The following is a 27,900-nucleotide window of genomic DNA, read 5'->3' as shown; positions in this document are numbered from 1 at the left end:
GTAAAACCAAAAGGGAAACTTATGCTGCAATAAGATTCTGTAAAGATGTAGAAAAATGGGAACACTATAGAATATACTGTAAAATTTTGAAGAAACTAATACGGAAATCAAAAGCCCTTTATTATGAGAAGAAAATAGATAATTCTAATAATAAAATAAAAACAATTTGGAGCATTGTAAAAAAAGAAACAGGAAGAGATACAACAAGTAAAGAAGATGTAAATAATATCAGATATGAAGGTACCCTTGTAGATAACCCCAAAACGGTGGCTGAGATTTTTAATAAACACTTCCTATCAGTAACTCAACAGATTGGTTGCAAGCCCAATGTTGATGAAGCTGTAACTCTTTGTCAAGCAGTATATTCAAACACAATTTCGGAAATGCACCTTAATCCTGTCACGTAGAAGAAATTCAAAAAATCATCATGTCTCTAAAAAGTACAAATTCTGCAGGGGTTGATAATATATCTAGTAATTTATTGAAATATTCTTGTGTGTGGATAAAGGACATTCTCTGTCATATTTTCAATGCTTCCCTTCAGAAAGGTGTTGTTCCCAGTAGACTTAAGTATGCCATTGTGAAGCCCCTGTACAAAAAGGGCAATTGACCTCTCTCTTTGCTGACAGCTTTCTCCAAAATTCTAGAAAACCTAATACATATTTTACTGATCATCTCATGAAGAATGGAGTTCTCAGCAAGAGCCAATTTGGCTTTCAAAAGGGCCGTTCAACAGAAGACGCAGTCAACGCACTTGCAAATGAAGTCCTAGAAACCCTTAATGAAAAAATGCTGGCACTTGGTGTTTTCTGTGATTTATCCAAAGCATTTGACTGTGTTCATCACCAGATTCTCTTGCAAAAAGCAAAATTAGTAGGAATAAGTGGTGTTGCAGGCAATTGGCTACAGTCGTACCTCCAAGACAGAAAACAAAAAGTTGTCTTGAATAGTTCGGGTGGAGTATGTGACACTTCCTCAGATTCTGAATGGAGTTCCATTACATGTGGAGTGCCTCAGGGCTCAATTCTTGGGCCACTATTATTCCTGATTTTTATAAATGATCTACCATCATGTACAAGCCTGCCGTGTAAATTTACATTATTTGCTGATGATACCACAATTTTTATGAGCAGTAGAACAGACAACAATCTTGAGGAACTCATTAATCACATACTCTCAGATGTGGTTAATTAGTTCAAGGTGAATGGTCTCTCATTAAATTCCAGTAAGACCAGCTTTATTCAATTCTGTACAAAAACAGAAAAAGAGAGAGAGATAAGTGTGACATGTGGTAATCAACCAATAGTTAGAATGGAAACAACAAAATGTCTTGGAGTGCACATTGACAAGAAAATGAACTCGTCTTCACATATTATTGATCTCTGTAAGAGGCTTAGCTCTGCTACCTATGCTTTATGGGTTGTCACTACATGTGTTGAACCTAACACTGCAAAAGTGGAATACTATGGCTATTTTCATTCTCTCATTGAGTACGGAATTATTTTTTGGGGCAACCAGCCATTAGCAAGGAAAGTGTTCATTGCACAGAAGCGAGCTTTAAGAATTATATGTGGATTGCGCCCAAGGGAATAGAAATAGTTTTCGTAATCTTAAAATATACACAACTACATGCCAATATATTTTTTCTCTCACGTGTTTTGTTTGTAAAAATACAGAGATATTTCAACCAAACAGTAATTATCATGAGCATAACACACAGAGGAAGAATGACATACACAGTGAACTGAGAAATTTGAGCTTGGCACAAAAGGATGACCACTACACTGGAGCAAAACTCTTCAACGCTCTTCCTCCCTAAATAAAGACTAAGATTCATCACAAGAGTGAGTTTAAGAAAGCACTAAAAATATTTCTGCTAGAAAAAGCTTTTTACAGTCTAAATGAATTTTTAACTAAATAAATTGTAATATTTTAATATTATATAATACAAATTGACATAATGCCACTAAGAATTTTATTTAACCTGAGCTCTGTATCTGTGTGTGCTCTGTATCTGTTTTCTGTAGTGTTTTAATGATTCTAAGAAAATATGTATTTTCTTTTTCTGTATTGCTACCCAAAGAATTTACTGTATAAATTTTTATATAATTGTGTACTCAAATTTCTGTATATGCTATAAGATTATCAGATTGTATTTGTAAAAAACTGACTTGTTCCACGTCCTTGTGTATCCAACACAGTTGGACCTATGGAACATGAAATAAATCAGATAAAATCAATCAAATCCCCCCCCCCCCCCCCCCCCCCAGTCAATCAACCAGAAATCAAAGTGAGGCATCCTTCACTGTCTGTTGAAACCTTTGAAGGGTCCTAGGTTATGCTTTCAGTGGGGCAGGAACTGCTCCATCGCAAAAGCTTCACAAACAATTGTTAGGTCACTAAGGCTCAAAGTGTTTGAACTAAAAGACTTATGACCTCAACCAAAGAAGAAATAGGCCACAAAGTGGGCAACAAAGTTATACAGATAGTAGATGGAAGACATTTATTCATAAACTGTCAGAATAAAGGCTTAATTTGCTGTATTTATCATTTCTTGTGGTATTAACAAGACTCTGTTATCACAGATTCTACATTTTCAGAAAATGTAAAGATTAATTAAACAAATGGCATCTTTTTTAGTTAGTTATTGACAAACTTGTTTCTATGACAACTGTGTTTGAAAACCTGCTGTTGTGAAGTCTTGTTTTCATAAATTCTTCCTCCCTGTCTTGGACATACTGTTTTCAAGCATACTTTCTTACATGATAAAATTTTTATTGCCTAATGTTTAATTATTTATTGTTTAATACTGGCAGCATAATATTAAATGTGTTTTCTGATTGTCCTCCAAGAATTTTAGTGCACTACATTCACTGTCATTTCCATGTCCATTGCAATGACCTATTTGTTAATAATCCTGTTACATGTTTCTCTGCATGGAAAATCTGAAATAGCTGTGCATATGAGATGTTTCCAAACTGAATCTAAATTTTAAAAAAAGAAAACATTTCCAATTAATGTGTTTCTTTTTCCAGCATGCTCTTTCTCAAAAGATCAAATCAAAGGGAGAGAAACGTGACCACTGGCTGGACTATGCAGATGACAAACATGACAAGAACCTTATTGAAGATATAAAGGCAACACTAAGAGTTATGTTTTTGTACATCCCATTGCCAATTTTTTGGGCACTTTTTGATCAACAGGTAAAAAAATTTGGTATATAAGCATTAAAACATTTACTCATACTCACATACTCATTAATTCATCGCTTGGTTAACAATGTCAAGATAAACAATGTTGTAATGTCTTTCACTAGATAACATTCTTATGATACATTTGTGGTTATCATGTATGGCTGAACAGTAATAACACACACTAAGTATCGAATACGCATTTATTAATCACCGAGACATAAGGAACAAACATGGTAGAAGCACAAGTTACGTGCCGAGAATGAGCTAGAACAAAGCAGTCCAAAGAAATAAGAGTCAAAGATAGGACACTCTGTGCCAGAGATGCTATAGAGCTGCTCACTCTTTCACCCCACCATCCCTCCCTGGTTGTGCAGAGAAGAACGGAGGGAAGGTTCATCACATGAATTCATAATCTTTGTGCCACCATGTCGGTTGTAGGCAGTGGCCGGTGTGAGAGGTAGGCACATCAGAATCTGTGGTGCGAAGGTCCTGTGCTTCCAACAGCTGCACAGGTGGAGAGACATTGGCTGAAGACAGGTCAGCAGCATCAGGAGGCAGGTTGGTAAGTGACCACGTCACTTTCAGTCAATTAACAGACACAGTCTGTGAATGCCCATGTAAGTGGATGACAATGTGTTTGTACTGTGACGTAGCACGTGGTGAGGGCCCGAATAAAGTGGCTGCAAGGCTGCTCACACAGTGTCGTCCTGCAGCATCACAAAGTTGCACGAAGTAAGGTCCTTGTGGACGAACACAGGCAAGGTGGAGTGACGGCATGACAGTGGGGTAGGGAGGTGCACAACATGCATACAAACCCATTCAACCAGAGCAGGAGGATCCACAGTAGTGACTGATGGTGAATCCTTGATGAACTCGGTGGGAGGGAGGAGGGGTTTTCCAGATAGAATGTCAGGGGGTGAGGCATTCAAGTCTTCTTTATGGGCCGAACGAATACCCAGCAGGTAGAGTTTGCAAAGTTGTGTAAAGAGGGTGGACTCAAACTGGTGTCCCTGGTCGGTCGTGTGAGACAGGAGACAACTGAAATGAGCAACCCACACAGAGATGAAAGAACATGTGACGGTGTCGGCCATGATGTCAATAAGAGGGACCGCCTCGACCTAGCGGTTCACGTGGTTGATTATCGATAAGATGTATCTGAACCCTCGGAAGTGGGGAGGGGACCAACCACATCAATATGGACGTGCCAAAGACACCCCTTTGGAATGTCAAACTTGCCCAATGGAGGTTGAGTGTGCCTGCCAACCTTGCTGTGCTGGCACGGGATGCACATGCGGGTCCAAGTGCAGCAGTCATGCTTCACACCGGGCCAGGCAAAGCGCTCCATTATCAGCTGCATTGTGGCTCGTGTTCCAGGGTGGGCCAAGCCGTGCAAGGCAGTAAAGACACCATGACAAAGAGCTGTAGGGACCAGGGAGAAGTGTGTGCCTGTAGAAGTGTCACAAAGGAGAGGGATCGTCGACCCGTGTAGTGTATGGGGCTGGACAGAGAGCGATGACTTGTTGTCTGATATTATTCGCTGTATATCATCATATTCAGCCTGAAGTAGGGCAAGCTCCTCCAGATTCAGCAGTGTGGTTAGCACGCAGATGCAGGGAAGGTAGTCCACCACAATGTTCTCCACACTATGTGTCGGAAGAGTGTTGACGCATGTAGTCTATATGGCGGAAACGCCTCGGTGGAAAGTCCTTAGCAGGATTACAAATAGCATTCACGTGTGGCATGTGATCTGTGTAGACTGTGAAAGGTCACTCCTTGATATCAATATGGAAAGGTTTAATTGCCTCATACATTGGAAGGAGCTCACTGTCGAAAGCAGACTATTTACACTGGCTCTTAGTCAGTTTCTTGGAAATGAACCAGAGGGGTTGGGAGTAGTCGGCAGTGTGCTGTTTAAAACAGCACCCACAGCTGAGTCACTGATGTCAGTAGTGATGGAGACACAGGCCTCAGGTTCATGGTGGGTGAGTGTGATGGCCTTGGTGAGGGCGATTTTAAGGTTACCAAAAGTGTCGAGCATGGTTTTGGTCCACTCCAACTTCTGTTTCCCAGTGCTGTTTTTGCTGGAGAGGGTGTCGGTGAAGGCCATTTGGATGTAGGCAGCCTGAGGAATATGGCGGCAATAAAAATTAGCCATAACCAGAAAACAAACGAAGCTGAGCATAATCCTCGGGGAATGGGAGATCAAGTATGGTTTCGACACGAGAAGTCGTTAGTTGGAGGCCATTGGCAGAGACGATATGGCCTAGGAAGGTCACTGATGTGGAACACATGGTTGATCACCACGCTGTTGGCAGCGAGGGCCGAATGAACCCCATCAAGGTGAACTTGATGCTCCTCAGCAGGGGAGGAAAAGATCAGTATATCATCTAAGTAAGCGTAAGCAAATGGCAGAAGGAGCAAAATGGAATCAATGAACTGCTGCCATGCCTGTGCAGAATTTTTCAATCCATAAGGCATGTGACAGTATTCAAATAGGTCAAAGGGTGTGATGATGGCCATCTTAGGAATATATGGTGGATGCATAGGGATCTGATGGTATGCCTTGGAACAATCTAAAGTGGAGAAAAAATTAGAACCATGTAGTAATTGCATGAAATCTTGTTTATGAGGAATGGGGTAGTTATTGATAATGGTGTGAGCGTTATGGGACCTGTAGTCCCCACACATGTGCAAGGTGCCGTCATTTTTAGGAACAAGGTGAATGGGTGAAGACCAGTTGCTATCGGAGGGGTGGAGGATGCCCGAAGTCAATAGATCCTGAATAATCTCCTTGACGCTCAGAAGTTTGGAAGCATTAAGGCACCTGGCCTTATAACATGCAGGTGGGCTGTCAGTGGTGTGAATCCTATGACAAGTGCCACTACTGATGGCCGATACTCATAAAGAGGGGGGGGGGGGGGGGGGGCAGCGGCATCTGCCAGTGGGGTCAAGAAGGGATCCGCAGGCAATGTCTGTTCATGATGAAAAGGGGTGGCATAGTTGGGTCATTGGCTGTAGTTGACAATGGGAGGCGATGTGCAGGAGCCACACGGTATGAAGAATCGGGAAGGGCACATGCAGGTGTGTCTTGAATTTCGGCCGTGGAGATGCGAAAATGACAGCAGGCAATGGAATGCTCGACATGGGAGCTGGTTGGTGAGAAGACGTAGTAGAGGCATGTGTTGGGTCACCTCATTGTGGTTCTGCAGATAGCGATGTATAGTTCACCGCGTGTGTGGCAACTCAGCAAAGGTAGAGACTATGCAGGTGCATAAGAGTGGGGTGGGGTGGATGAAGGATAAACCACAGTGTCTTTAACTGGAAGATCACCAATGACGTCATTAGATGGCATGCACTGTCCATGTTGTGGATGTTTGGCTGTTGTTGTGCTGCCACACTAGATGGTGGCCATATTGATCCAGTTAAGGTTAGGTGGTCACTTGTGTGGCTGGACTAAAAAATTGTTCACTTTTAACCAAACTCGCTTTAGGTACACTTCACCGCTTGTGGTCACAAGCACAGTTAATAGGGCACATGACACTTGCACTGAAAGACTCTGGTAGATCCATTGTGGTGGAAACAATGTGGGCTGGCACACGAAGTTTGGAAATGATGAAAACAAGCACAAAATAAATTGCAATGAGATAATGACAGTGTCGGAGTCACCACTGTGGTTATCCTATATGGTAAGTCAGTACAAACAAACACTAAATATCAAATATGCATTTATTAATCACTGAGACAAAATGAACAAACGTGGCAGAAGAACAAGTTACGTGCCAAGAAGCAGCTAGAACAAAGCAGTCCAAAGAAACAAGAGTGAAAGATAGTGCGCACCACACATTAAAGTTCAGTTCCCTTCAAAGTAATGTTCATCTGATACAGTGCACTTCTTTTAGTTAAATTTTCCCTCTGCTGGAAGCACATCAGGAAGTCTTTAAGTGGGATGCTGCTGTTGAACTGCTGACATTTTTCCTCGACTATGGTTATGCAGCAAAATGGTGCCTGTCTATAGTTAAGTCACCGTAAGCTGATCCCTGACAGCTGCAGAGGGTTCTGCATGGCAGCTTTATGGGGCTGCCTCAACAAATAACATACTGTGATTTTTAAATGTCTCTAAGGCAACATCTCAGTGTTGTCACAGCTCTGCAGATGGTTACTGTTTTCATCTGCAGTTGTTGGCACTTTGCAGCTGAAATCTGCCAACCATACTGTGAGCTGTCAGGTCTTCTTATGCTGTCTCAACTATAGGCACTTTCATTGCAAATTTTCATACTTCAAAATACCAAGGCAAACCTGATTAAGATTTGGTCCTGGTGAAAGAAATTCTTTGTTCACTGTCTACTTCATGTCAAGTAAACAAATGTGGATTCATTCCATGTGTGATATCACTTGATGTGCTTATTTTAGTCTTAGTGATGGTAGTGGTTCCACTGACTTGGCTGCTGTTTAATCACTGGGTCATAATTGTAGCACCATCTTTTGTCATCGATAACAACTTCAGAAGAAAAATTCATATGATTTTGCTGTTTAACCTGCTTGTTCAAATGTGTGTGAGTTCCCAAGTCTCCATATCGCTGAGATCATTGGTCCCTAGACTTACACACTACTTAAACTAACTTATGGTAAGAACAACACACACCCCCATGCCCAAGGGAGGATTCGAACCTCCAGCAAGGGCCCGTGCAATCCGTGACATGGCACCTGCTTGTTACAAAAAGAAGTGACCTGATTTACACTGTGGCCCGTATTGAACATCTACAGCACAAATTATGTAACAACATGTTGTGGGTTCATTTCCCCCAGTAAAATGTACTGACATGCATACATGACACAAAGGTCTCAGCAGTCATCCAACAGTTATCTTTGTTGATCTCTTTCAATGCATTCATTACATTGTGATGTCAAGTGTTTTAAAGTGACATGTCCCATAAATTGAAATATGAAAACCACTCATACTATCAGTTAACCTAGAGCACCTTATTTAAATGCTGCTTTCAGCACTCTCATGATCTGAGCTGCAGGTTTTGGTGACAGAATACAGAACTTCTCTCTGACCATCAGTTCTTTAGGATCAACCACAGTTAAAAATCACTGACTGAATATGTCATCTCAGAGAGAGTATAACTGTACTGCTTGAACCAACACACAAGACTGTGCTGATTAGCAGATGGAAGCATTTCCCCCGTGAAGTGAATCTTTGAACTACAGTACATGACACTTTTGCCTGCTACATAAAATTTTTGTGTCCCATCTTATACTATTGTGAACAGAGTTTCACTTTGGTACATGATGTAATATATTTTCTGGCAAATTGCTCTATGCAGTTCACTTATCTATACTAAATATTGAAATGAAATTATTTCACTCTTTGTAGAGTATGCACAGTGCTGTTGGAGTGTGATAACTTAAATTAACAGTACTGGGCAATGGAAAGTTCTGGGTGGAAGTTGGGCCACAGTGGCTGGAGACAGTGGCCATGTGAGTGAAAATTGTGGCTGTGTGAATAAATGTGTTCTTTCTGTTTCTGAAGGAGGAATTTTTTGTCTGAAAGGTTACATGTTTAGAAGTCTCTTCACTGTACCTATCTACATCTCTGTGGCTCTTCTTTGTGGTGAATAGCAACCTATCCTTTCACAGTTAGTAATATTGCATATTTGTGCTTTGTTTTTCAAAAATATTATATGGCCCTTTCTGTCTGATAACATTGTAGCATTTTGGACACAAGAATTCTTCATGTGCAACTATAAGCCACTCATTGTACAACTGAGACCTTGAGTAGTTGATGGGACTATAGACAAGACTGGAAACATTGCTAAACTTTCAGACAAAGCCTCCTTCATAGCTAACAAAAAACTAATACATATGGACGGTATACTGTTCCACCTAACTGCATGTTCCTGTCACTGCAGTGTAGGTAGGATGAGGGATTTTGTTGGGTGATGTGGATGGGAGGACCAAGGAAGTGGGGACTCAAAGGAAGGGAGGGCTGAAGAGATGGGATGCCGACAGCTGGCAGGTGAAGGCAGCAAGGAAACATGGTAGGAATGTGGCACCACTAAGCCTGTGGTGGTGCATGGGGAAAGTTGTACGGCAGAAAATGAAATGTCGGAGTTGTTTGGGAAGGGTTGGGGAAGTATAACAGAGGAGGATGCTGACCAAGGAGATAAATATGAGTGTAGGTTAATAGAATAAAGTAAGATGTATGGGAATGGAGGTGGAGGTGGGGTGTAAGACAGAGACAAAGGCAGGCCAGGCAGAATGCACGGTGAGAAAATGTGATGTAAGAACAGTTGTGCTCAGCAGAATGTCCTGCCAGTTGTGTGGTCAACCTATCTCTTGGTCACTGTTTGGTAGTGGCTATTCAACCAAATGGACAGCAGGTTGGAAGCCGTGTTCACAAGATAGACTGTGCAGAAGCCATAGCAGAACTGTTATATGATATGAGTACTTTTCAAAGCTGGTCCTGCTTCTGACAGGGTAAGATATTTCTGTGACAGGAATGGAACAGGATGTACTGATTTGGGTTAGGTCTTGCAACTGAGCCTTCCACATGGATGCAGCCCACGTACCAAGGGGCTCGAAGTAAGTGTTGCGTAAGGGTGACTCAGGACATTTTGTGGGTTGGATGGGCAATGAAATGAATGTTCCTCATTTGAGGGCACAATGAGTGATAACAAAAGTCCTTGTGAATGACACAGCTAAATTGTTCTAGTTTTGGGTGGTATTGGGTAATGAGTGGAGAGTGCCAAACATATTTCTTCAAAACACCATAAATGAAAAAGATGCGAAGAGTTTTCGCACTGTTGACCATACCCATCTACTCTTGGGTAGTTTGCATTTTTGTCCATTCTGCTGATATTTAGTGTGCCAAGAGAAATAACATAAGGTTAGCTGTGCAATGAAAATAACTTATTGCTATATTTTATCTAACCAAAAATAATTCGCTTTATTTTACAAGACAAACACCAATTTCATAGGTCATCCCATGATAATCTTTCTCCTACCTCCTCATTGCCTGTAATATTGCCATTGTGTTACATGAAATACTAATATTCCCATCACTTTATACAGTAGAAGTAAATGCTTACTCTTTATCTAAGAAATATATTGTATGTAAATCAGTTCCTGTGGTTCATTCTTGCATTAAGTAGATTAGTGTTATTACTTACAGAAATTTATGCCCATAATTTTGTTGCTCACTTTACTTGCCTTTTACAGGGTTCTCGCTGGACATTTCAAGCTACAAGAATGACTGGCGAGTTGGGATCGTGGTCTTTGAAACCAGATCAGATGCAGGTTGTCAATCCTGTCCTCATTCTAGTGTTTATTCCTGTTTTTGAAGCTGGCATATATCCTCTCTTTGAAAAGTGCAATCTTCTGAAAAAACCTCTTCAGAGGATTGGAGTTGGTGGTGTTCTTGCAGCCATATCTTTTATTATATCTGCCATAGTGGAACTTCAACTTGAGGTAATTGTTTATGAACCTAAATTTAAAACAATTCAAACCCAATTCTGTTGATAAGTTATCAAATTGTCACAATAATGGTGTTAAAATACTGAACATTGTGGAAATAAGCCATACTCAATGAGCTGCTTCCTTGAAATTGGGTACATGTATATCACTCAAATCTGTGAACAGTAAAGGCAATGGCAGTAAACCTATTCATGATTAATAAATAAATACAAATGGAAAAATGGGGGGGGGGGGGGGGGAGGAATGATGGAAATCCACAATGCAATACTTTCCAGATGTTGCTAACAAGCAGCATGGGAAAGAAAATATTTTCGAAACTATCAAAATACTGAATCATTTTTACTTTAATTACTTGTCATTTGTATGTTTTATCTGATATTTTCACCTATACATATGTCAATGATCTCTCTTCTAAAGCAGAAGATTCCATATAGCACTTCAGACACAAGTAGCTGAACTAACCAAACAAATGGCAGACCTTCATGTTGTAACAGACCGGGATGGTCAGCAGCCAGAGGTCAAGGCAAGGATCTAGGATGATGGAGGCTTCAGTGAAATAGTAGTAACAAGACAAGTTCCTTACTGTGACTCATATAGCTGCAGATGGATGGCACAGTGCAGTGACCATGCCCCTTTTGGCAAGTGTTCAGTTGCTGTGCACAGTGTGTTGACAGCAGCTGCTTGGCCTGCTGCTGCTGCTGCTGCTGCTGTGGCTGTTGCAGGCTAGAAGATGCCCCCAAGTGGTGTGGTACTAAGTCCAAAAAGACGGATCGGTACCAAAAGATGATCCTGTGATGGCAAAGGCTCAAACTGATGGCAGCTGATAGCTGGTCCATGTCCCCTCATCACCCATGTAGCCCTCTCATCCCAACAGGTGCTGCTAGACTGCTATCCCTTAATTAAAATTGGCGAGTTTATATTTTTATGGCATAGAATAGTAAGGGCTATAAATTAGAATTTTTTTATTAAAACTCATTTGCATTCCCCAGACAAATCTAAGTCGTGCCAGAAACAGAGCTGGAAGCAGGAAGCAAGCCATTCTGTTGCAAGTTGGTCAGATCAGTGGCACTGTTGGCCAAGTAAGGAATAAGCATTCAGCAGAATAGAGGATGAAAAACCAAAGGAAGTGAGACAAGGATATTAATTAGCTTATAAAGAATGCTGCAAGGAACTGTATCTATCTCATAAGAGAAGAGCACATAGTGAGGGACTGCCATAGAGTTAATAGCCTGTTAAGTGAATGTAGCAGAATGAGGAGAACTCATTCAATCATTATGAACTGAGCTTTGTGTCATAGCCTCACACTAGCTCCTTTTAAATACTCCAGTTCTTGTGATGAGTTGATCATTAGATTTGATGGCACTCACAGAAATAGCACTCAATTCCATGATTATGATACTGTAATGAGTCTATGTCCTAGTTGCTCTAGCACAGTCTATGATGTAATCAAGATGATAGTCTTCACTGAATGAACTTCATGCTGCTTGCTCCCTACCATCTACAGATGGAGAAACTGAATGTCATCTGACAACACCACATTGCAGAGTGCTGCCAATACTGGTCTTCAACACAGAAGCCAGCAACAAGGCCTCTTGGACCCATGTTCCTGTTCAACACTCGGATACCTTCAGGTGCTGAAACCTACCAGGGGTAGGGTGGAGATCAACTGAGCACATGACTACCGATGCCAGGCACATCATGGATGGTTCATTTAGGGTCATCGTAGAATTCAGAGTGTGTCTGAATACACTCTGGAGATGGCACGAAACCACTTCATGCTGGGCAGCCATCTCCCTTTTGACTAGCAGCAGCTGCCAAACCACAGGGTTGCTGACATCAACATCTGGGCATGCAAATGCTGAGATGACTTGGTGGATGGCACACAGAATCCAGTGTGAAGCTGCTGCAGAAGGACAGCGACTTGTAAACTCTGTGAATAAATAACGGAACTCTAATAATGTTTTACTGGTGTTCTTGATGCTTCACATGGTCCCAACAGCTATTCTGACTTCACACAGAGGTGTGTCTGCTCGACCTTTTGCAATATACAAGTCTGTGGCTTAGTTGTTAAGATGCTTTACCACTTCAGAACACACACAGGACAATAATTTCATAGCCTGATACTGTAGTAATGACCTGGCTCAACCTGCTGATGCAACACCTTCCTACTGCATGGCCAAGAATGTTGTGCCAAGTCTGGCCCATCTCAGGATGAATTAACTGCCTTATTGCTGCAAGTGGCATGCCCACATACTGTGCCCACTGGCTGCCTTTGGGTCTGAAATGTTTTACTGCTAAAGTTTCACAGAATCACCAAAAATCATCTGGGCCACTGTATACCCCTCCCTTGTAAAGACCTGTCCCCCAGGTCTCTACCCAGGATTGGTGTGTAACAGACATAAGATACATGGTTATTAACATTAAATATCTACAAATAACTTCTGCAGAATAGTGCTTGGTGGCATGGACTCAAAGGCTCAGAGGCTGCAGTTTCTTTACAATACTTAGCTCCTAGTCTCTCACCTACAGCTACAAACTACTTGGTGGCTCATTAGCTCTCCTGAGTGCACTACACATCAGAGGCTGCTACTCAGGTAGCTGACTGTGTGTGGGTGCACATAAGGGTTTTTTATATTAGGCGATTCGCCATCCAGTCCTGATACTGATAGCTCTAGAAAACCCAGAAGGTATAAGATTGAAAGAAATGCCTCCCATGGGTGAGAGTGTTAAAATCCTAATGGTAAACTGCAAAAGCATTCCCAACAAACTGCCAGACTTTGAAGCACTCAAGAAAGACAGTGAATCTCACATAATAGTAGGTAGAGAAAGCTAGCTAAAATCTGAAATTAGTAGCAGTGAGTTTTTTTGGGAAAATGTAAATGTATATCAAAAGGACAGGCAAATAGGAAATTAAGCTGGTGTATTTGTTGCAGTAGATGAGAAACTTAAATCTACTGAGATAGAAATTGAAGCTGCATGTGACATTGCTTGAGTAAGACTCAGAATAAGAGATAGGCATAAAATGGTAATTACATCCTTCTATCACCCACCAGAGTCATCTCCTAATGTATCTGAAAACTTTAGAGATAATGTCATTTAACTTGTATGTAAGGTCCTCAAACATACTGTAATCATTGGTGGAGAATTTAATCATCCAACAATCAATTGGGAATATTGCAGTTTTGCTAGTGATGCACATGATAAGACATCCTATGAAACATAGCTTGAAACACCACTCACAATGTAAATATATTGGCTCTAATGACAACAGATAGACCTGACCTCTTTGAGGATGTCCACATCAAAACTGGTATCAGTGATAATGACATAGTTGTGGCAGCAATGAGTACCAAAGTACAAAGGACAACTAAAACAAGCAGTAATGATATACATGTTCAGTAAACTAGGTAAAAAAAAACAGTAGTGTCACACCTCAATGAGGAACTTGAAACTTTCGGCAAAGGGCAGGAGCACGTAGAGGAACTATGGCAAAAGTTTACAAGAACAGCTGACCATGCACTGGATAGATATGTACCCAGTAGTACAGTTTATAATAGAAGGGGACCTCCATGGTATACAGTCATCACTGTATGGAAACTTGTGAAGAAATGGAGATTACTGCATAACAGGTGTAAAACAAAGCGTAGTACTGCAGATAGAGAGATGCTAAATGAAAAGCATTGGCTGTCAAGGGAGCAATGCCTGATGCCTTTTGTCTACCACAGTAGAATATTGTCAAATAATCTTTCACAGAACCCAAAGAAATTCTGGTTGTATGTAAAGGCTGTTAGTGGCATCAAAGTTAGTGTCCAGTCCCTAATGGACAAGACAGGGGCTGAAACTGAGAGTAGCAAAGCAAAAGCTGGAATGCTTAACTCTGTTTCCAAATTTCCTTTACGAAGGAAAATCCAGGAGAATTGTTCCAATTTAATCCTCGTGCCACTTTAAAGATGAGTGAAATCAGTATTAGTATGAGTGGTCTTGAGAAACAGCTGAAATCATTAAAACTGAACAAAGCTTCAGACCCCAATGGAATCCCTGTCAGATTCTGTACTGAATTTGTGGCTGAGTTAGCCCCCCCTCTAACTATAATCTAGTGTAGTTCCTTTGAACGAAAGGTCATGCCCAGATCTTGGGAAAAAAAGCACAGGTCACACCAGTCGACAAGAAGGGCAGCAGAAGTAATCCAGAAACTACCATCCAGTATCCTTAACATCGATCTGTTGTTGAATCTTAGGACATATTCTGAGATCAAACATATTGAAGGATCTTCAATAGGGTGACCTCTTAAATTCCATCCATCATGGGTTTCAAAAACGTTGATTATGTGAAACTCAATACGCAATTTTCTCACCTTGCCTGCGGAAAGCTTTGGATCAAGGCAATCAGTTAGATGCAGTATTTCTTGATTTCCAAAAAGCATTTGACTCAGTACTACACCTACACTTCTTGTCAAAAGTACAATCATATAGGGTATCAAGTACATCAATCATTCTTCCCACTCTCCATACATGAATGATACAAGGAGAAACCCTAATAACTGGTACAATGGGACATGCCCTCTGCCATGCACCTCATGGTGGTTTGTAGGGTATAGATGTAGTAAAAGAAGACTGTAATACCTGTGGACTCACAATTATCTCTCATTTCTCCTTTCTCATTTATAAACTTGAAAGACATATTACAACTCCTCTCATTTTACAGTATCCATGATGAATCATCCTTGTCAATCTGTGATCCAGCTCTACTAATATCTTACCAGTGCAAAAATACTGCTGTCAGAGCACAATAAAGGTGAATATATTCCTTTTTAAAAGAATGACAGAAAAGTGGGGAACCAGCTGACTGAATCCCCATTCTGCGTTCCTCACCAGAAATTTTGCATGTGAACATAGTTGTGCTCTTTTAACACAGAACGTTTTAAATCCTTTTACCCAGTCTCTCTTTATAGTTAAGCTTTCATACTCGGCATCACCCTCTTACTGCCACTATGTATTTCTTTCTCCCAAGTCTCCTTTTTCTCCCATTGATGTACAATATGTCCCACTACCACTGTTTCCTCTCTTGCACTCATTTTTGTCCTATATGTCACCTCGTATGGGGACAGCTCTCTACTGGTTTGAACATTCAAATAGTAAGCTGTCACTACAAAGGAAAGACATATTCCTAGTCATTATGGTCAGAGTTCACATAGTGACTTAGGATCTTCCTAAGAGCATGACGTACCCTTTCTGTTCTATGTTTTGGCTGTGGCTGTAGCAGACTAGTTCTTACTTTCTGAATCTGTAGAAACATACATAACTGTTTCATTAAGCCAGGCATGAAATTTGTCCTGTGGTCCATGATTGTGGTCTCTGGCACATTGAACTTCAATAACAAATTGTGGACTGTGACTTGCACAACTGTTGCTGCCTGCTGATTAGAGATTACGATAATTTCCACATATCTACAAAAGCGATCAGTAGCTGTTGACTTAAGTGTCTGGCTAAATGTAGCCTACATATCCATTCCAATCATTTCAAATGGTTTGGTGGTCTCTGAACTAACATTTGTTTATGGCTCATATCTACTCTTTGCACACTGCACACATCTCCTCACACATTGGTCTACATCTTCATTTCTTCCTCTACACCAGTTCCTCTCTGCTACTGTCCAATTACTTCCCCTACAATCTACATGTCTGGATAGCCTGTGGCTGTGACCTTCCTTCAAGTGCTTCCTCTCTGTTTTCTGCTGTCACCACTACATGTGGCCTCAACCTCATAACCTTACACAACAGACCATCACACTTGCTGAATGGCAGCTGTGTCCTTTATATCTTGCAGTCACTGTCAGAATTTTGCACTGCTTGCCATTCGGCAAGGCTAAGTCCCCGTGTTTGTATTATGCTCACTTTCCTTTTCAACCCATCTGTTTTTCCATGTCTCTTCCCTTCTGTACATACTACTTCATAATTAAATTCACTCACATGCAATGCCCACCTTGTTAACCTACTGGACAGGTTCTTCAAGCCTGAAATCCATTTTATAACTGCATGATCTGCAACTACTTTAAACTTTTCCCTTTATAAGTAACACCAAATATATGTAATTCCATTTGTCAGATTAAACATCTCTCTCCCCAGTGTGGAAAAGTCCTTTTTATTTGTGATGATCTGATGTGAATCAGAAACTATTGGACACTCATTGCCACTGACCTCTTTGCTGTACATACCCCAGCACCTTATTGGATGTGTTGCATGGTAACACAGGTTCTTTCTGATATCCTGAGAATAATAATTTGAGAGTCCTTATTGGATGTGTTGCATGGTAACACAGGTTCTTTCTGATATCCTGAGAATAATAATTAGAGAGTCCTAGAAACAACAGTAACTCCTTACCTGTCTTAGGAATCAAAAAGTATTGTAGCACTAATATCAGTCTCAGGTCCATCTTGACTCCTTCCCCACTGATTATACAATGTAAGAAACTGACTTCCTACTTGATGAAATGACACTTCTCTGGGCTCAATATGAAACATGCTATTGCAATCTTTTAAAAAGTCTCTCAGCTGCTGCCTGTGTTCATCCATCTCTTTCGAGAACACAGTTATATCATCCAAATGTACCAAGCAATGCCCAGGCTTTAATCTCCTCAGAATACCATCTGATAAAAGTTGAAATTTTGCTGGAGCATTCTTCAGTACAAACAGTAACCTTCTGTACTGATGATGACCCCAGGAGACTGAAAATGCTGTCCTTAGTTGGTTCTCTGGAGCTTCCTCTGTCTGGTGGTATCTCCTTCTCAAACTCATAGTGGAAAAATATCAGCACTGTCCTAAATTGTCAGTGGTCTCTATGATATTAGGAACGTGCTTTGCAGTAATCACTGTCATTTTTATTTACTGTTAAGATGTCTATAGTCACAAGAAACCAATATTTATTGGGACCATCTGACAATTTCTTCACCACAACCCCAATAGTAGCATCCCATGGACTACCATTCCGTTTATTATCCCACTGGATAATTTATGTTCAATAAATTCTTCCATAATGGGCACAAATAATGAAGCAACTGATATAGTTTATGGTTCTCTAGTGCTTCGTTTCTCAGTGGTATCTGATTTTGCATCATGGGTGTTGCTGTCAAAGGTTCTTGAAGGAAAAAGTCCTCAAACCCTAGTAACAATTTTTCCATTTTTATCTCTTTTTGTCCTCAGTAGCTGCTCTATTCTTTTACACAATGCAATTCTAACAGTAGCACACAGCTGATCAAGATTACATTCCAAGGATCCACATCATCCTTCAGGATGTCCAAATTCACATAATAATTCCCTTTCTTATCTTTTTATCTTTCCTGCTAAAATTATCGAGATTCATGGATACTGTTCTCCACCAATTCCCACTTGCTGTGTACAGTGCCCCTTCTAACAAAGCAATGTGAAGTATCCAACACCTCACTTCCTTCACAGTGTACTAACTGGTACATCCGGCTCCACACTCACCCCTCAAGTACAATATTGTGCAAATCCGACATTAGTGTTCTTGTTTGCAGTTTAGATGGCACCTTCCTTTAGACATTCCTTGCCACAGCAATGCATAGACAACAGTTTCCCTGTGTGGAATGTTGTCCCACTAAGTACTACTATGGATCATCAAAGATATATTTTGACATACTACTGACACAGATTTTGCATATGGTGCACTGTGCCCCAGCATGTTACACCATGTACCTCTAACAGGCTGTAAAAAATCTTATTTACAGTTCATGAGGAACCGTGATAAATCAGCTGATTCTAGTAGCCTGAACAAATTAACTCTCAAATTATGATGTATTTCTCATTCATGTAGAGCCAATCTCCCCCACATCCACAAGCAGGACAACAGTTTTCTTACTCACTCTACTGTGCTGGTACTGCTGGCTGCTGCTGTGATTTCATTTGCATGCTGACAGAATCGTTTGATAGTTCAAGCCCTTGTCCAGTCATCCAGATTTAGGTTTCCAAGATTTTTCTAAATTGCTCCAGGCAAGTCTCAGGATGGTTCCTTTGAAAAGGCATGGCCAATTTCCTCCTTCATCCTTGACACTTGACACAATCTGAGCTTGTGGTGTACCTCTAACAACCTTGATGGTGACAGGACGTTAAAGTCAGTCTTCCTTCCATCGGAATCATCTGACATCAACCGTAGATGATGCCAGCAGTTCTGATGTTGACTGAAGTAGATCAGGGGCATCAGGCTGCTACTTATGCCAGGATGGTCAGTGGCAGGGGTTGAGGTGAGGATGCTGGACAGTGGAGGCTTCATTGAAAGTGTGGCAATGTGACAAGTTCTTCGTCATAACTTGTGTAGTTACAAATGGACACCACAGTGCAGTGACCATGCCCCCTCATAGCGAGTGTTCAGTTGTTACATGTGTTGACAGCTGCTGCCTGGTCTGTGGCTGTGATGTGCACCCAGGTTTACTGACACAAATGCCCACCTTAGCAATACCTGACTCAGTATGGCAAGCCGCACAGCAAGCTGGCATCACCAGTGCTGTGGGTGGCTGGGGTGCTGGTAGGGGAAACCAGCCTCTTGTTGAGAAGTTCTGCTCCAAAAAATAGTGGCACAAGGCACCATGGTGCCACGCACCAGAGAAGATAGGTGACGCAACCCCAGAGTCAAACTGCTTCACACCTGGGCAGGAGGCTGCTGCTGCTGCCGCCCACCTGGGCAGGCATCTGCTGCTGTAGTGGCCCAGATATGGTACTAAGTCACAGGAGAGGGATCAGTACAAGGAGATGTCTCCACAATGGCGAAGGCTCAAACTTATCATGATTGCTGGTAGGTTCATATCCTCTCGTCACCCATTGTACCCCCTTCTTTCCAATAGGCTCTGATAGATCGCTCATCCCTTAACTGAAATTGGCAAGCTCATAGACAAGTGAGTAACTCAGCTGCTATGATGTTTTACCACTTTGAGCTTTATACAGGACAACAATTTCATGGCCTGAAGGTGTAGTAATTGCCTGGCTTGGCCTGCTGAGGAAACGTCTTTCTGGTGTGTAGCCAGGAATGTGGTGCTAGCCTTATTGATGCCAGTAGCATGCCAACATACTATGTCCACTAGCTGCCTCTGGCTTCTGATATGCTTTACTTCTAGGCTTCCACAGAAACCCGAAAAAGCCATCGGGGCCCCTACAATGTAAAACATCCAACTTACCATTACAGCAGCAGAATTTCATGAGAGAAAGTAGATGTTGCATCCAGAAGCAACCATATGTCGGTACTATTACAAATTTGTTGTACAAGTCAACGACGTCACCCAACTTGTGTTAGGGGAAACAGAGAACTCAGTAGCAACAGTGATCAACTTAACAGATGTGAGCTCTTAGTTACAAGAGACATTAAAATTCCCATGAACAGAAGTGCTGACGTATCTGTCTTAGAAGTATCCTGCCTTTTATAATTCAGAACAGATGACTGCTACTTATATGCAAACTTGACAAACAACAAGCCAGAAGTCGAAAACATTCTGAATAATCATTTTTTAAATGTTGTAGAGAAAATAGGATCTAAATGTTCATTAGAAGAAGCAAGGCAGTAAATGGAAGAGGCCTTACCCACACAATTTGATACAATTGAAATTCCACCCACCTCTCCTTCTGAAATTAGGAAGATAATAAATTCTCTCAAGAATAAAAGCTCACATGGAATTGATGGCATTTTCAGCAGGATAATAAAAGCTTGCTCCCAAGAGATAGCCTAAGTGGGATTCTTAGCCACATACGTAATAGCTCTCTGAAGCAGGGTATTTTCCCAGATAGATTGAAGTACACCATTGTTAAACCACTGCATAAAAAAGGGGATACATCTGATGTCAACAACTTCTGCCGAATCTCTCTTCTGACTGCCTTATCCAAAATTCTTGAAAAAGTAGTGTATTGTAGAGTAGCTTCACACCTTTGTAAAAATAAAGTTTTAACAAAATGTCAGTTTTGTTTCCAGAAAATTCTTTCAATGGAAAATGCTATATACACTTTCACTAATGAAATATTAAATGCTCTGAGTAACTGGAAGTCACCTGTTGGGATTTTTTGTGGTCTCTCAAAGGCTTTTGATTGTGGAAATCATGGAATACTTCTAGATAAGCTCAAGTACTGTGGTATGAATGGGACAGTGCTCCAATGGTTTAAATTATACCTAACTGGAAGAGTGCAGAATGTTAAAATAAGCAGCTCACATAATATGCAAAAAAACTGGTGATTTCTCAAACTGGGGAACAATCAAAAATGGGGTGCTGCAAGGTTCGGTTTTGGGTCCTCTGCTGTTCTTAATATACGTTAATGACTTGCCACTCTATTTTCACAAAGATGCAAAGTTGGTACTTTTTGCTGATGATACAAATATAGCTATCACACCCAACAGACAAGAATTAACTGGTGAAATTGTAAACAATGTTTTTCAGAAAATCATTAAGTGGTCCTCTGCAAATGGGCTCTCAATAAACTTTGACAAAACACACTATATACAGTTCCACACAGTAAATGGAATGACACCATTAATAAATATGGACTTCGATCAAAAATCGGTAGCTAAGGTAGAATATTCAAAATTTCCAGGTGTATGCATTGATGAGGGGTTGAACTGGAAAAAACACACTGAAGATCTGCTGAAACATTTGAGTTCAGCTACTTATATTATTAGGATCATTGCAAATTTTGGCAATATACATCTCAGTAAATTAGCTTACCAGGCCTATTTTCATTCTCTACTCTCGTATGGCATCGTATTCTGGGACAACTCCTCATTGAGTAAAAGAGTGTCCTATATCATTATGCACCCCTGTACAGTGTATGATTCACAGGACCAATAAATATACAATACAATACATTGCACAAAAGCATGTTATCAGAATAATTGCTGGAGCTCATCCAAGATCATCCTGCAGACACTTATTTAAAGAGCCAGAGATCTTCACTGGAGACTCACTATATATATTCACTTATGAAATTTGTTAGTAACAATCCGAATGAATTCAAAAGTAATAGCAGTGTACATGGCTACAACACTAGGAGAAAGGATGATCTTCACTACTTAAGGTTAAATCTAACTTTGGCTCATAAGGGAGTAAATTATTCTGCCACAAAAGTTTTTGGTCACTTACCTAATAGCATAAAAAGTCTGACAGATAGCCATATAGCATTTAAAAGGAAATTAACAGAATTTCTTAATGGCAACTCCTTGTACACATTAGATGAATTTTTGGATATAGTAAGTGGGTAATTTCCCCAAATCCCACCAAAAAAAATTAAAAAAAATGGAGTGTCATGTAATATTTTGTGTTATGTAATATCTTGTGTAGATATCTTCTATTAGCCTGACACGTTCCACATCATTATGAAGTGTCGTACACATGATCTATGGAACAAATACTAATCTAATCTAATCTAATATGCTGTAAATGGGTCATCCATACAAACTTAGGATTTCATAACACTTCCAATCAATTTTTTATCTCCAGTGCAGTTCATCTGACAAATCATTGTTGTCAGCATGCTTCATCCATTTATTGGAGAAAATTTTCTATATTTTGATTTTTGTCACTAGTTCATATCCTATGATGAGCATCACATACTTATTGAAGCAGACAGTTATAAGATAGCTGCATATTCGTGTAAATCCCATATGGATAAAGGAGAAGTTATCGCATTCAGAAAAGAGAGATAAATATCAAAATGTGAAAATAAGTAAATTCTGTATGGGTAAGGATATAGAAGCATATGCTTCTGAGATACTGTTGTAAAATGTAATATTTGTGATTGTTACAGTATTCAGGTTTCTGTTGATTGACTGGGAAATTTTCATGAATTACTGTGCTCTCTGCCAGACAAAGGAAAGGGATTATTAATTTGTAGTGATTTTAATGTAACTTTCTTGTAAGAAAACTAGATCTAGAGGTGCTGTTAGCCACTTATAATTTGGTGTTAGTCATAAATTTCCCTGCCTTAGTTACTCAGTGTAGCCAGAGAGAGACTGGTGGTAAATGGATTGTTGGAACAGTTGTCCCATTATATACCTTAATTATTCCATGTACAGCTCAGGAACAGTGAGGCTGATTAATGGAAAAAACTACTGAAGATTTTACAGAAATATTCAAAATTGTTTATTGAAATGAAGTTTAAAATGAGCCTAATGCTAACTCAAAATTAAATATATTTTTATCGAGTTTGTATCCATATTTGAAAGTAGTTGTCCTAAGATGATAATTAAATGTAATTATGGCAAGTTATTAAAGAAACCATTTGCCACATCACAACAACAAAAAAGAACTTGTATGATATTCCCACAACAAGTAATGACACAGAAATGCTTTCCTACTGTTTACAGTACTGTAACATATTAAGAATAGTTGTAAAAAAAATTCAGAAATATGCATGTATTGTTTGAAATTGACAGATCAAACAACAAAATAAAAACAGTATGAAATACTGTTGAAAGAGAGACAGGAAAGGAAGTCATAGATGATGGCATTGTTTCTGTTAAAGTGAGTGGGTGTGTTGTAAAATACAGTTCATGTTATTTTCAATAATTACCTTTTGAAAATACATGGGAAAATTGGCACCAATAGTCCAGAAGAGGGAGCAAGGTAGTACACTAAAGAATCAATACAAAGGCAGATAGTGAATTAAAAATTGATCTCTCATAACCACCTAAAATGAGGAAGATCATCAAGACTCTAAAAAGTATAAATTAATATGAGGTGGATGATATCTCCAACAAGACACTAAAATGATGTGGCCCTATAATATGTGATGTTTCTAGTCAAAACATAACCAACTTTTGGGCTATGTTTCAGTTACTAAACTTATTAATTGTCAGAGAGATGATTGAGGTGTATAACTCAGATTTTATATAGTTCTTCCACCTGAAATGTCATCTGGGTTCAATTTTATGTAGTAAGGCAATTTGCATTAAGTTCATGTAGCTGAAAGCCACAAAATACTTCTAAAATGTTTATTGTATCACAACACACGTAAAACTGACATGAGTTTAGTATCTAAAGACTGATGCAATACTGCTACTGCTGTGGGTGCTTATATAAGATACTACAATAACATGATCACTTGACATAAAACATAATTGAATTTACAATAGAAACTTGTATCCTTTCACAAAACTAGTTATGGAATTTAACTTAACAGATCATGAAATTACCTCTGATACAGTTTGTAAAGCAAAATATCACAGTTTTCAGATTGTCATGTAGAAGAAGTTGTAATTAGATGAATGACGAACATCAACTTCACATAACGAGGGTTTATTCAGCACTTCCACATACAAGAGTGCAGAGCAAACTGCCTCTGGCCGTAACACATAGTGTATATATACAGTTACATAGCATTCCAGTACAATGATTCTTGACATTTGTGGATACTTCCAGAATGTACTAGAACCAAATGCAGAAATTAAAATTTTACAGTTCAGGTGAGTTTTGGACTCATGACCCTCCATGCAACAGTCTAGTATCATAACCACTACACCACAGTGACGGTGCTGCTCCGCTTCTTCTGCAACATTGCTCCCTCCTTAAGAAAACAGCGTCTCAGTGTTACGTCCTCCTAGTCTGGGATGGAGTCATCGGTCCTGCATACTCTGACTCCCGATGACTGATGTTCGCCCTGGCAGTGATCTTAGAATTTTGTTTGCTGCTAATATCTTCATCACTTTTCCACTTGTTGCCTGTCGCTGGAGCTTCAAATTTACCCTGGGTTGCAGGATCCGTATAGGGCTTCATTCGAAGGATGTGGACTGAATCTCTGATCTTCCATTGTCTTGTGTTGGGGTCAAAATCTTCAACTTCATAAGTAACATCAGACAACTGTTTTACAACCTTATCAGGTCCAAAGTAGCGCCTGAGAGCTTCTCAGAGAGACCAACCTTCCGAACAGGAGTGAAGATCCAGATGAGGTCACCAGGCTGGTAGAAAACAGGGCAGTGTTTGGCATCGTGCCTTTGACGATCGTTTTCTTGAGCCTGCAGCTTGCAGGTGTGTCACACAATTCCTTTAGAACATCTAAGCGCATTTGTTTAGGAACCACTGGCAGCCACCTCTTTCCAAATGGATCAAAGTTTTTCTTGCAAAGTAATCCATTAACTACCTTAAATTGTCCTTTCACATCCTCTGACCAATTTAAGGCAAGCATAATTTGAGATATCTTGGTGTCCTCCTCCTGCTCGGCAGAGAGAACCTGGAGTGCAGTGAGACAGTCACTATCTTCATCAAACTCGTGATGGTTTTGCACAGGGTTTCTTGAGAGACAGTTGGCATCTTGGTGTTTTCTTCCACTTTTGTACACTATGTTAATGTCATACTTTTCAAGACGTAGTGCCCACCTGGCAAGTCATCCTGTTGGACCCTTAAGACCTGTCAACCAACAAAGTGGATGGTCTGTAACAACTGTGAATGGCCTTACACAGAGATACTGTCGAAATTTGCACATGGTCCAGATCACAGCAAGACATTCTCTTTCTGTAGTTGAGTAGTTTCTCTCTGTCCTAGAAGCATAAGCTATAACCTTCTCTTTTCCATCTGAAATTTGCACCAGAACAGCACCGATACCATACCTACTGGCATTTGTTTGTAGTTCTGTAGGTGCTGTCTCATCATACAGACAAAGTACAGGGCCAGTCGTCAAGAGCTTTTCAAAGCACATTGAAAGAATCTTGTTCAGCACCACCCCAGATAAATTTACCATTGGCTTTTAACAACTCTTGGAATGGCCTGGCTTTAATACAAAAGTCTTTGATAAAATGACGTTAACAAGAACATAATCCGAGGAAGAGCTTCTCACATCTCTAATACTTTTATGATTAGGAAATTCCGTTATAGATCTCACCTTTTCTGGGTCTGGCCGCACATCTTTGTTTGACACACAGTGTCAAAGTATTTTAATTTCTTTTGCTCCAAGGAGACACTTTCTTGGATTAAGTTTCAGTCCGTCTTGTTGGAGACACTTAAGAACGACCCTCAATTTTTTTGTGTGTTCATCAAATGTCTCTGAGAACACTACACTGTCATTTAAATAACAAAGATACATTGGCCACTTCAGGTGCTTTAGAATACTGTCCATCATTCATTCAAATGTTGCTGGTGCATTACACAAACCAAATGGCATTACCTTAAACTCATACAGGCCCTCAGGGGTGATGAATGCAGTTTTCTCATGATCAGCCTCATCTACTTCGATTTGACAGGATCCTGAGTACATGTCAATGGTTGAGAAAAACTTAGCCCCCTTCAGACAATCTAGTGTATCATCAATTCATGGAAGAGGGTAAATATCCTTTTTAGTTATCTTATTAAGCTTCCTGTAATCAACACAAAAGTGCCAACTGCCTTCCTTCTTTCTGATGAGAACCACTGGTGACAACCATGGGCTCTGCGAAGGCTGAATAATGTCATTCTTTATAATTTTGTCTACCTCGTTGTGAATTATTCGACGTTCCATTGCTGACACACAGTATGCTCTCTGGCTTATTGGTTGATGGTCTCCAGTGCTGATCCGGTGCCTCACTATTGATTTGTCTAGTTTGCTCTTCACCTGTGGATTGAAGCATTCATAGAACTCTTGAAGAATGGCAAGTAGCTTCTTCTGTTGTTCCTTAATGAGATCTGGTGATAGTTGAGCTAGAAGATTTGTCTCATAGTGGTAGCGCCAATTTCGTCCACAGACTCGGCATGGGAGGTTTCTATGACACTCAGCTGTTCAGCAATTAACGGCTCAGTGTTTGTTATGCACATGCATCATGGAAGGATCTGTGGTTCTCAGTGACAGTTAACTATCCGCAATTCACCAAATCTGTTCTTAAACGAGACGACAGAGGCTGGGATGACCAAGTTATTCTTCAGTGTATGCTTCTCTTACATTCCACTACAAGATCCATGGGTTGATGCATGGCATGACACATAAGTTTCTTGCGCCGACTGCAGGAATGATCACTTCATCCAGCACACATAGTCTCCACACACTCGGATGCGCATCTTCCTGTCCACAGTATCTCATCTCATTTAGCATAATCTTCGAGCAACCATAATCTATAATTGTCTGAGAAGCTTTCAAAAAGTTCCATCCGAGAGTGACATTAAGACTATACTCTTGTCAGACGATGAATTCTAAGGGCTGTGTATGGACACTTATACCCACATGAATGACACATCTTCCTGTAGGTTTTACATATTTCCCATTAGCCCCCTTCAGCAGAGATGTTTTGTTGTCGACAAATATGGTTTTCTGCAACTGGCAATGGTACTTCTCCGAAATGACTGAATATGATGCTCCAGAGTCCACAAGAGCTTGGGCTGGTCGGCCATCCATGAGGATATCGACATAGTTTCCTATCATTTTTGTAGTGATCAATGGCGGAGGATTTCTTTCTGGGGCAGCCTCACCTGCAAGGAAGGTCGCACTCTTGCAGATGCAGATGCACAAATAGTGCCTGAACTCTTATGCAAATCAGCAGTAAAGCTGCGAGTAATGAGTATAATGGGCAGGGGCACTATGAATATAGTGCGAGACAATAAAGTTGCGAATGTGGGTCTCAAAAATTGCAAATGTGGGTCTCATGGAAGGCATGCCAGTGATAATTCCCTGCAGTTGCACTATCCTCTGTGTCCTTGGTGGCTCAGATAGATAGAGCATCTGCAATGTAAGCAAGAGATCCCGGGTTTGAGTCCCAGTCGGGGCGCACTTTTTCAACTGTCCCCGTTGATATAAGTCATCGCCTGTGTGCAGCTAGGGGTATTGATTTCATTGTAATTTCAAAAAATGTTCACTTTGATACTCATCAAACTGTCTGAGGTACAGCATACAAAATCATATCCTCAACCTGCTTGTGTTCCACTGTTGTTGTAGGACTAACTCATTTCACTCTTTTTGAAAGAAATAATCCACACTGGCTGTAGAATACCCTCTGTTAAAAGTCATGGCGGGTTTTGTACCACTAAAAGATATATCCTAAGATGGCCTGCACAAATTATTTGTGCTTTGCTTGTTAGCAAAAATTATTTTACGGAGAATCCTTAACAGTGGTGTAAAGAACAAACGGATAATGAAAAATAGTGTTATTGCAAACAAATAGCATTCTGTAAGCAGCAGTCCTTCATTAAACTGAAGGGGATAGCAGAACCCATAAAAGTAAAATCCAGACAAAAACTAAATGGACCAAACAACGCTGTAGACTAGTAATCCACTGAGACAATTTCAACGT

General features: G+C 40.3%; 1 protein-coding gene across 3 annotated transcripts in view; it reads left to right on the top strand.

Moving 5' to 3' along the window:
• LOC126481164 (peptide transporter family 1) overlaps positions 1-27,900 on the top strand; it is a 338,990-nt gene that overhangs the window by 268,864 nt on the left and 42,226 nt on the right. For all 3 annotated transcript variants that reach the window (XM_050104731.1, XM_050104732.1, XM_050104733.1), the window contains 2 exons: positions 3,036-3,203; positions 10,416-10,664. In XM_050104731.1, coding sequence (XP_049960688.1) covers positions 3,036-3,203; positions 10,416-10,664 — 417 coding nt within the window. The remainder of the gene's footprint in view (positions 1-3,035; positions 3,204-10,415; positions 10,665-27,900) is intronic.

The sequence above is a fragment of the Schistocerca serialis genome, chromosome 5 (genome assembly GCF_023864345.2).
Source record: "Schistocerca serialis cubense isolate TAMUIC-IGC-003099 chromosome 5, iqSchSeri2.2, whole genome shotgun sequence".
Classification (NCBI taxonomy): Eukaryota; Metazoa; Arthropoda; class Insecta; order Orthoptera; family Acrididae; genus Schistocerca; species Schistocerca serialis.
The sequence above is the reverse complement of the archived record's forward strand: the minus strand, read 5'-3'. Positions and strand labels throughout refer to the sequence as shown.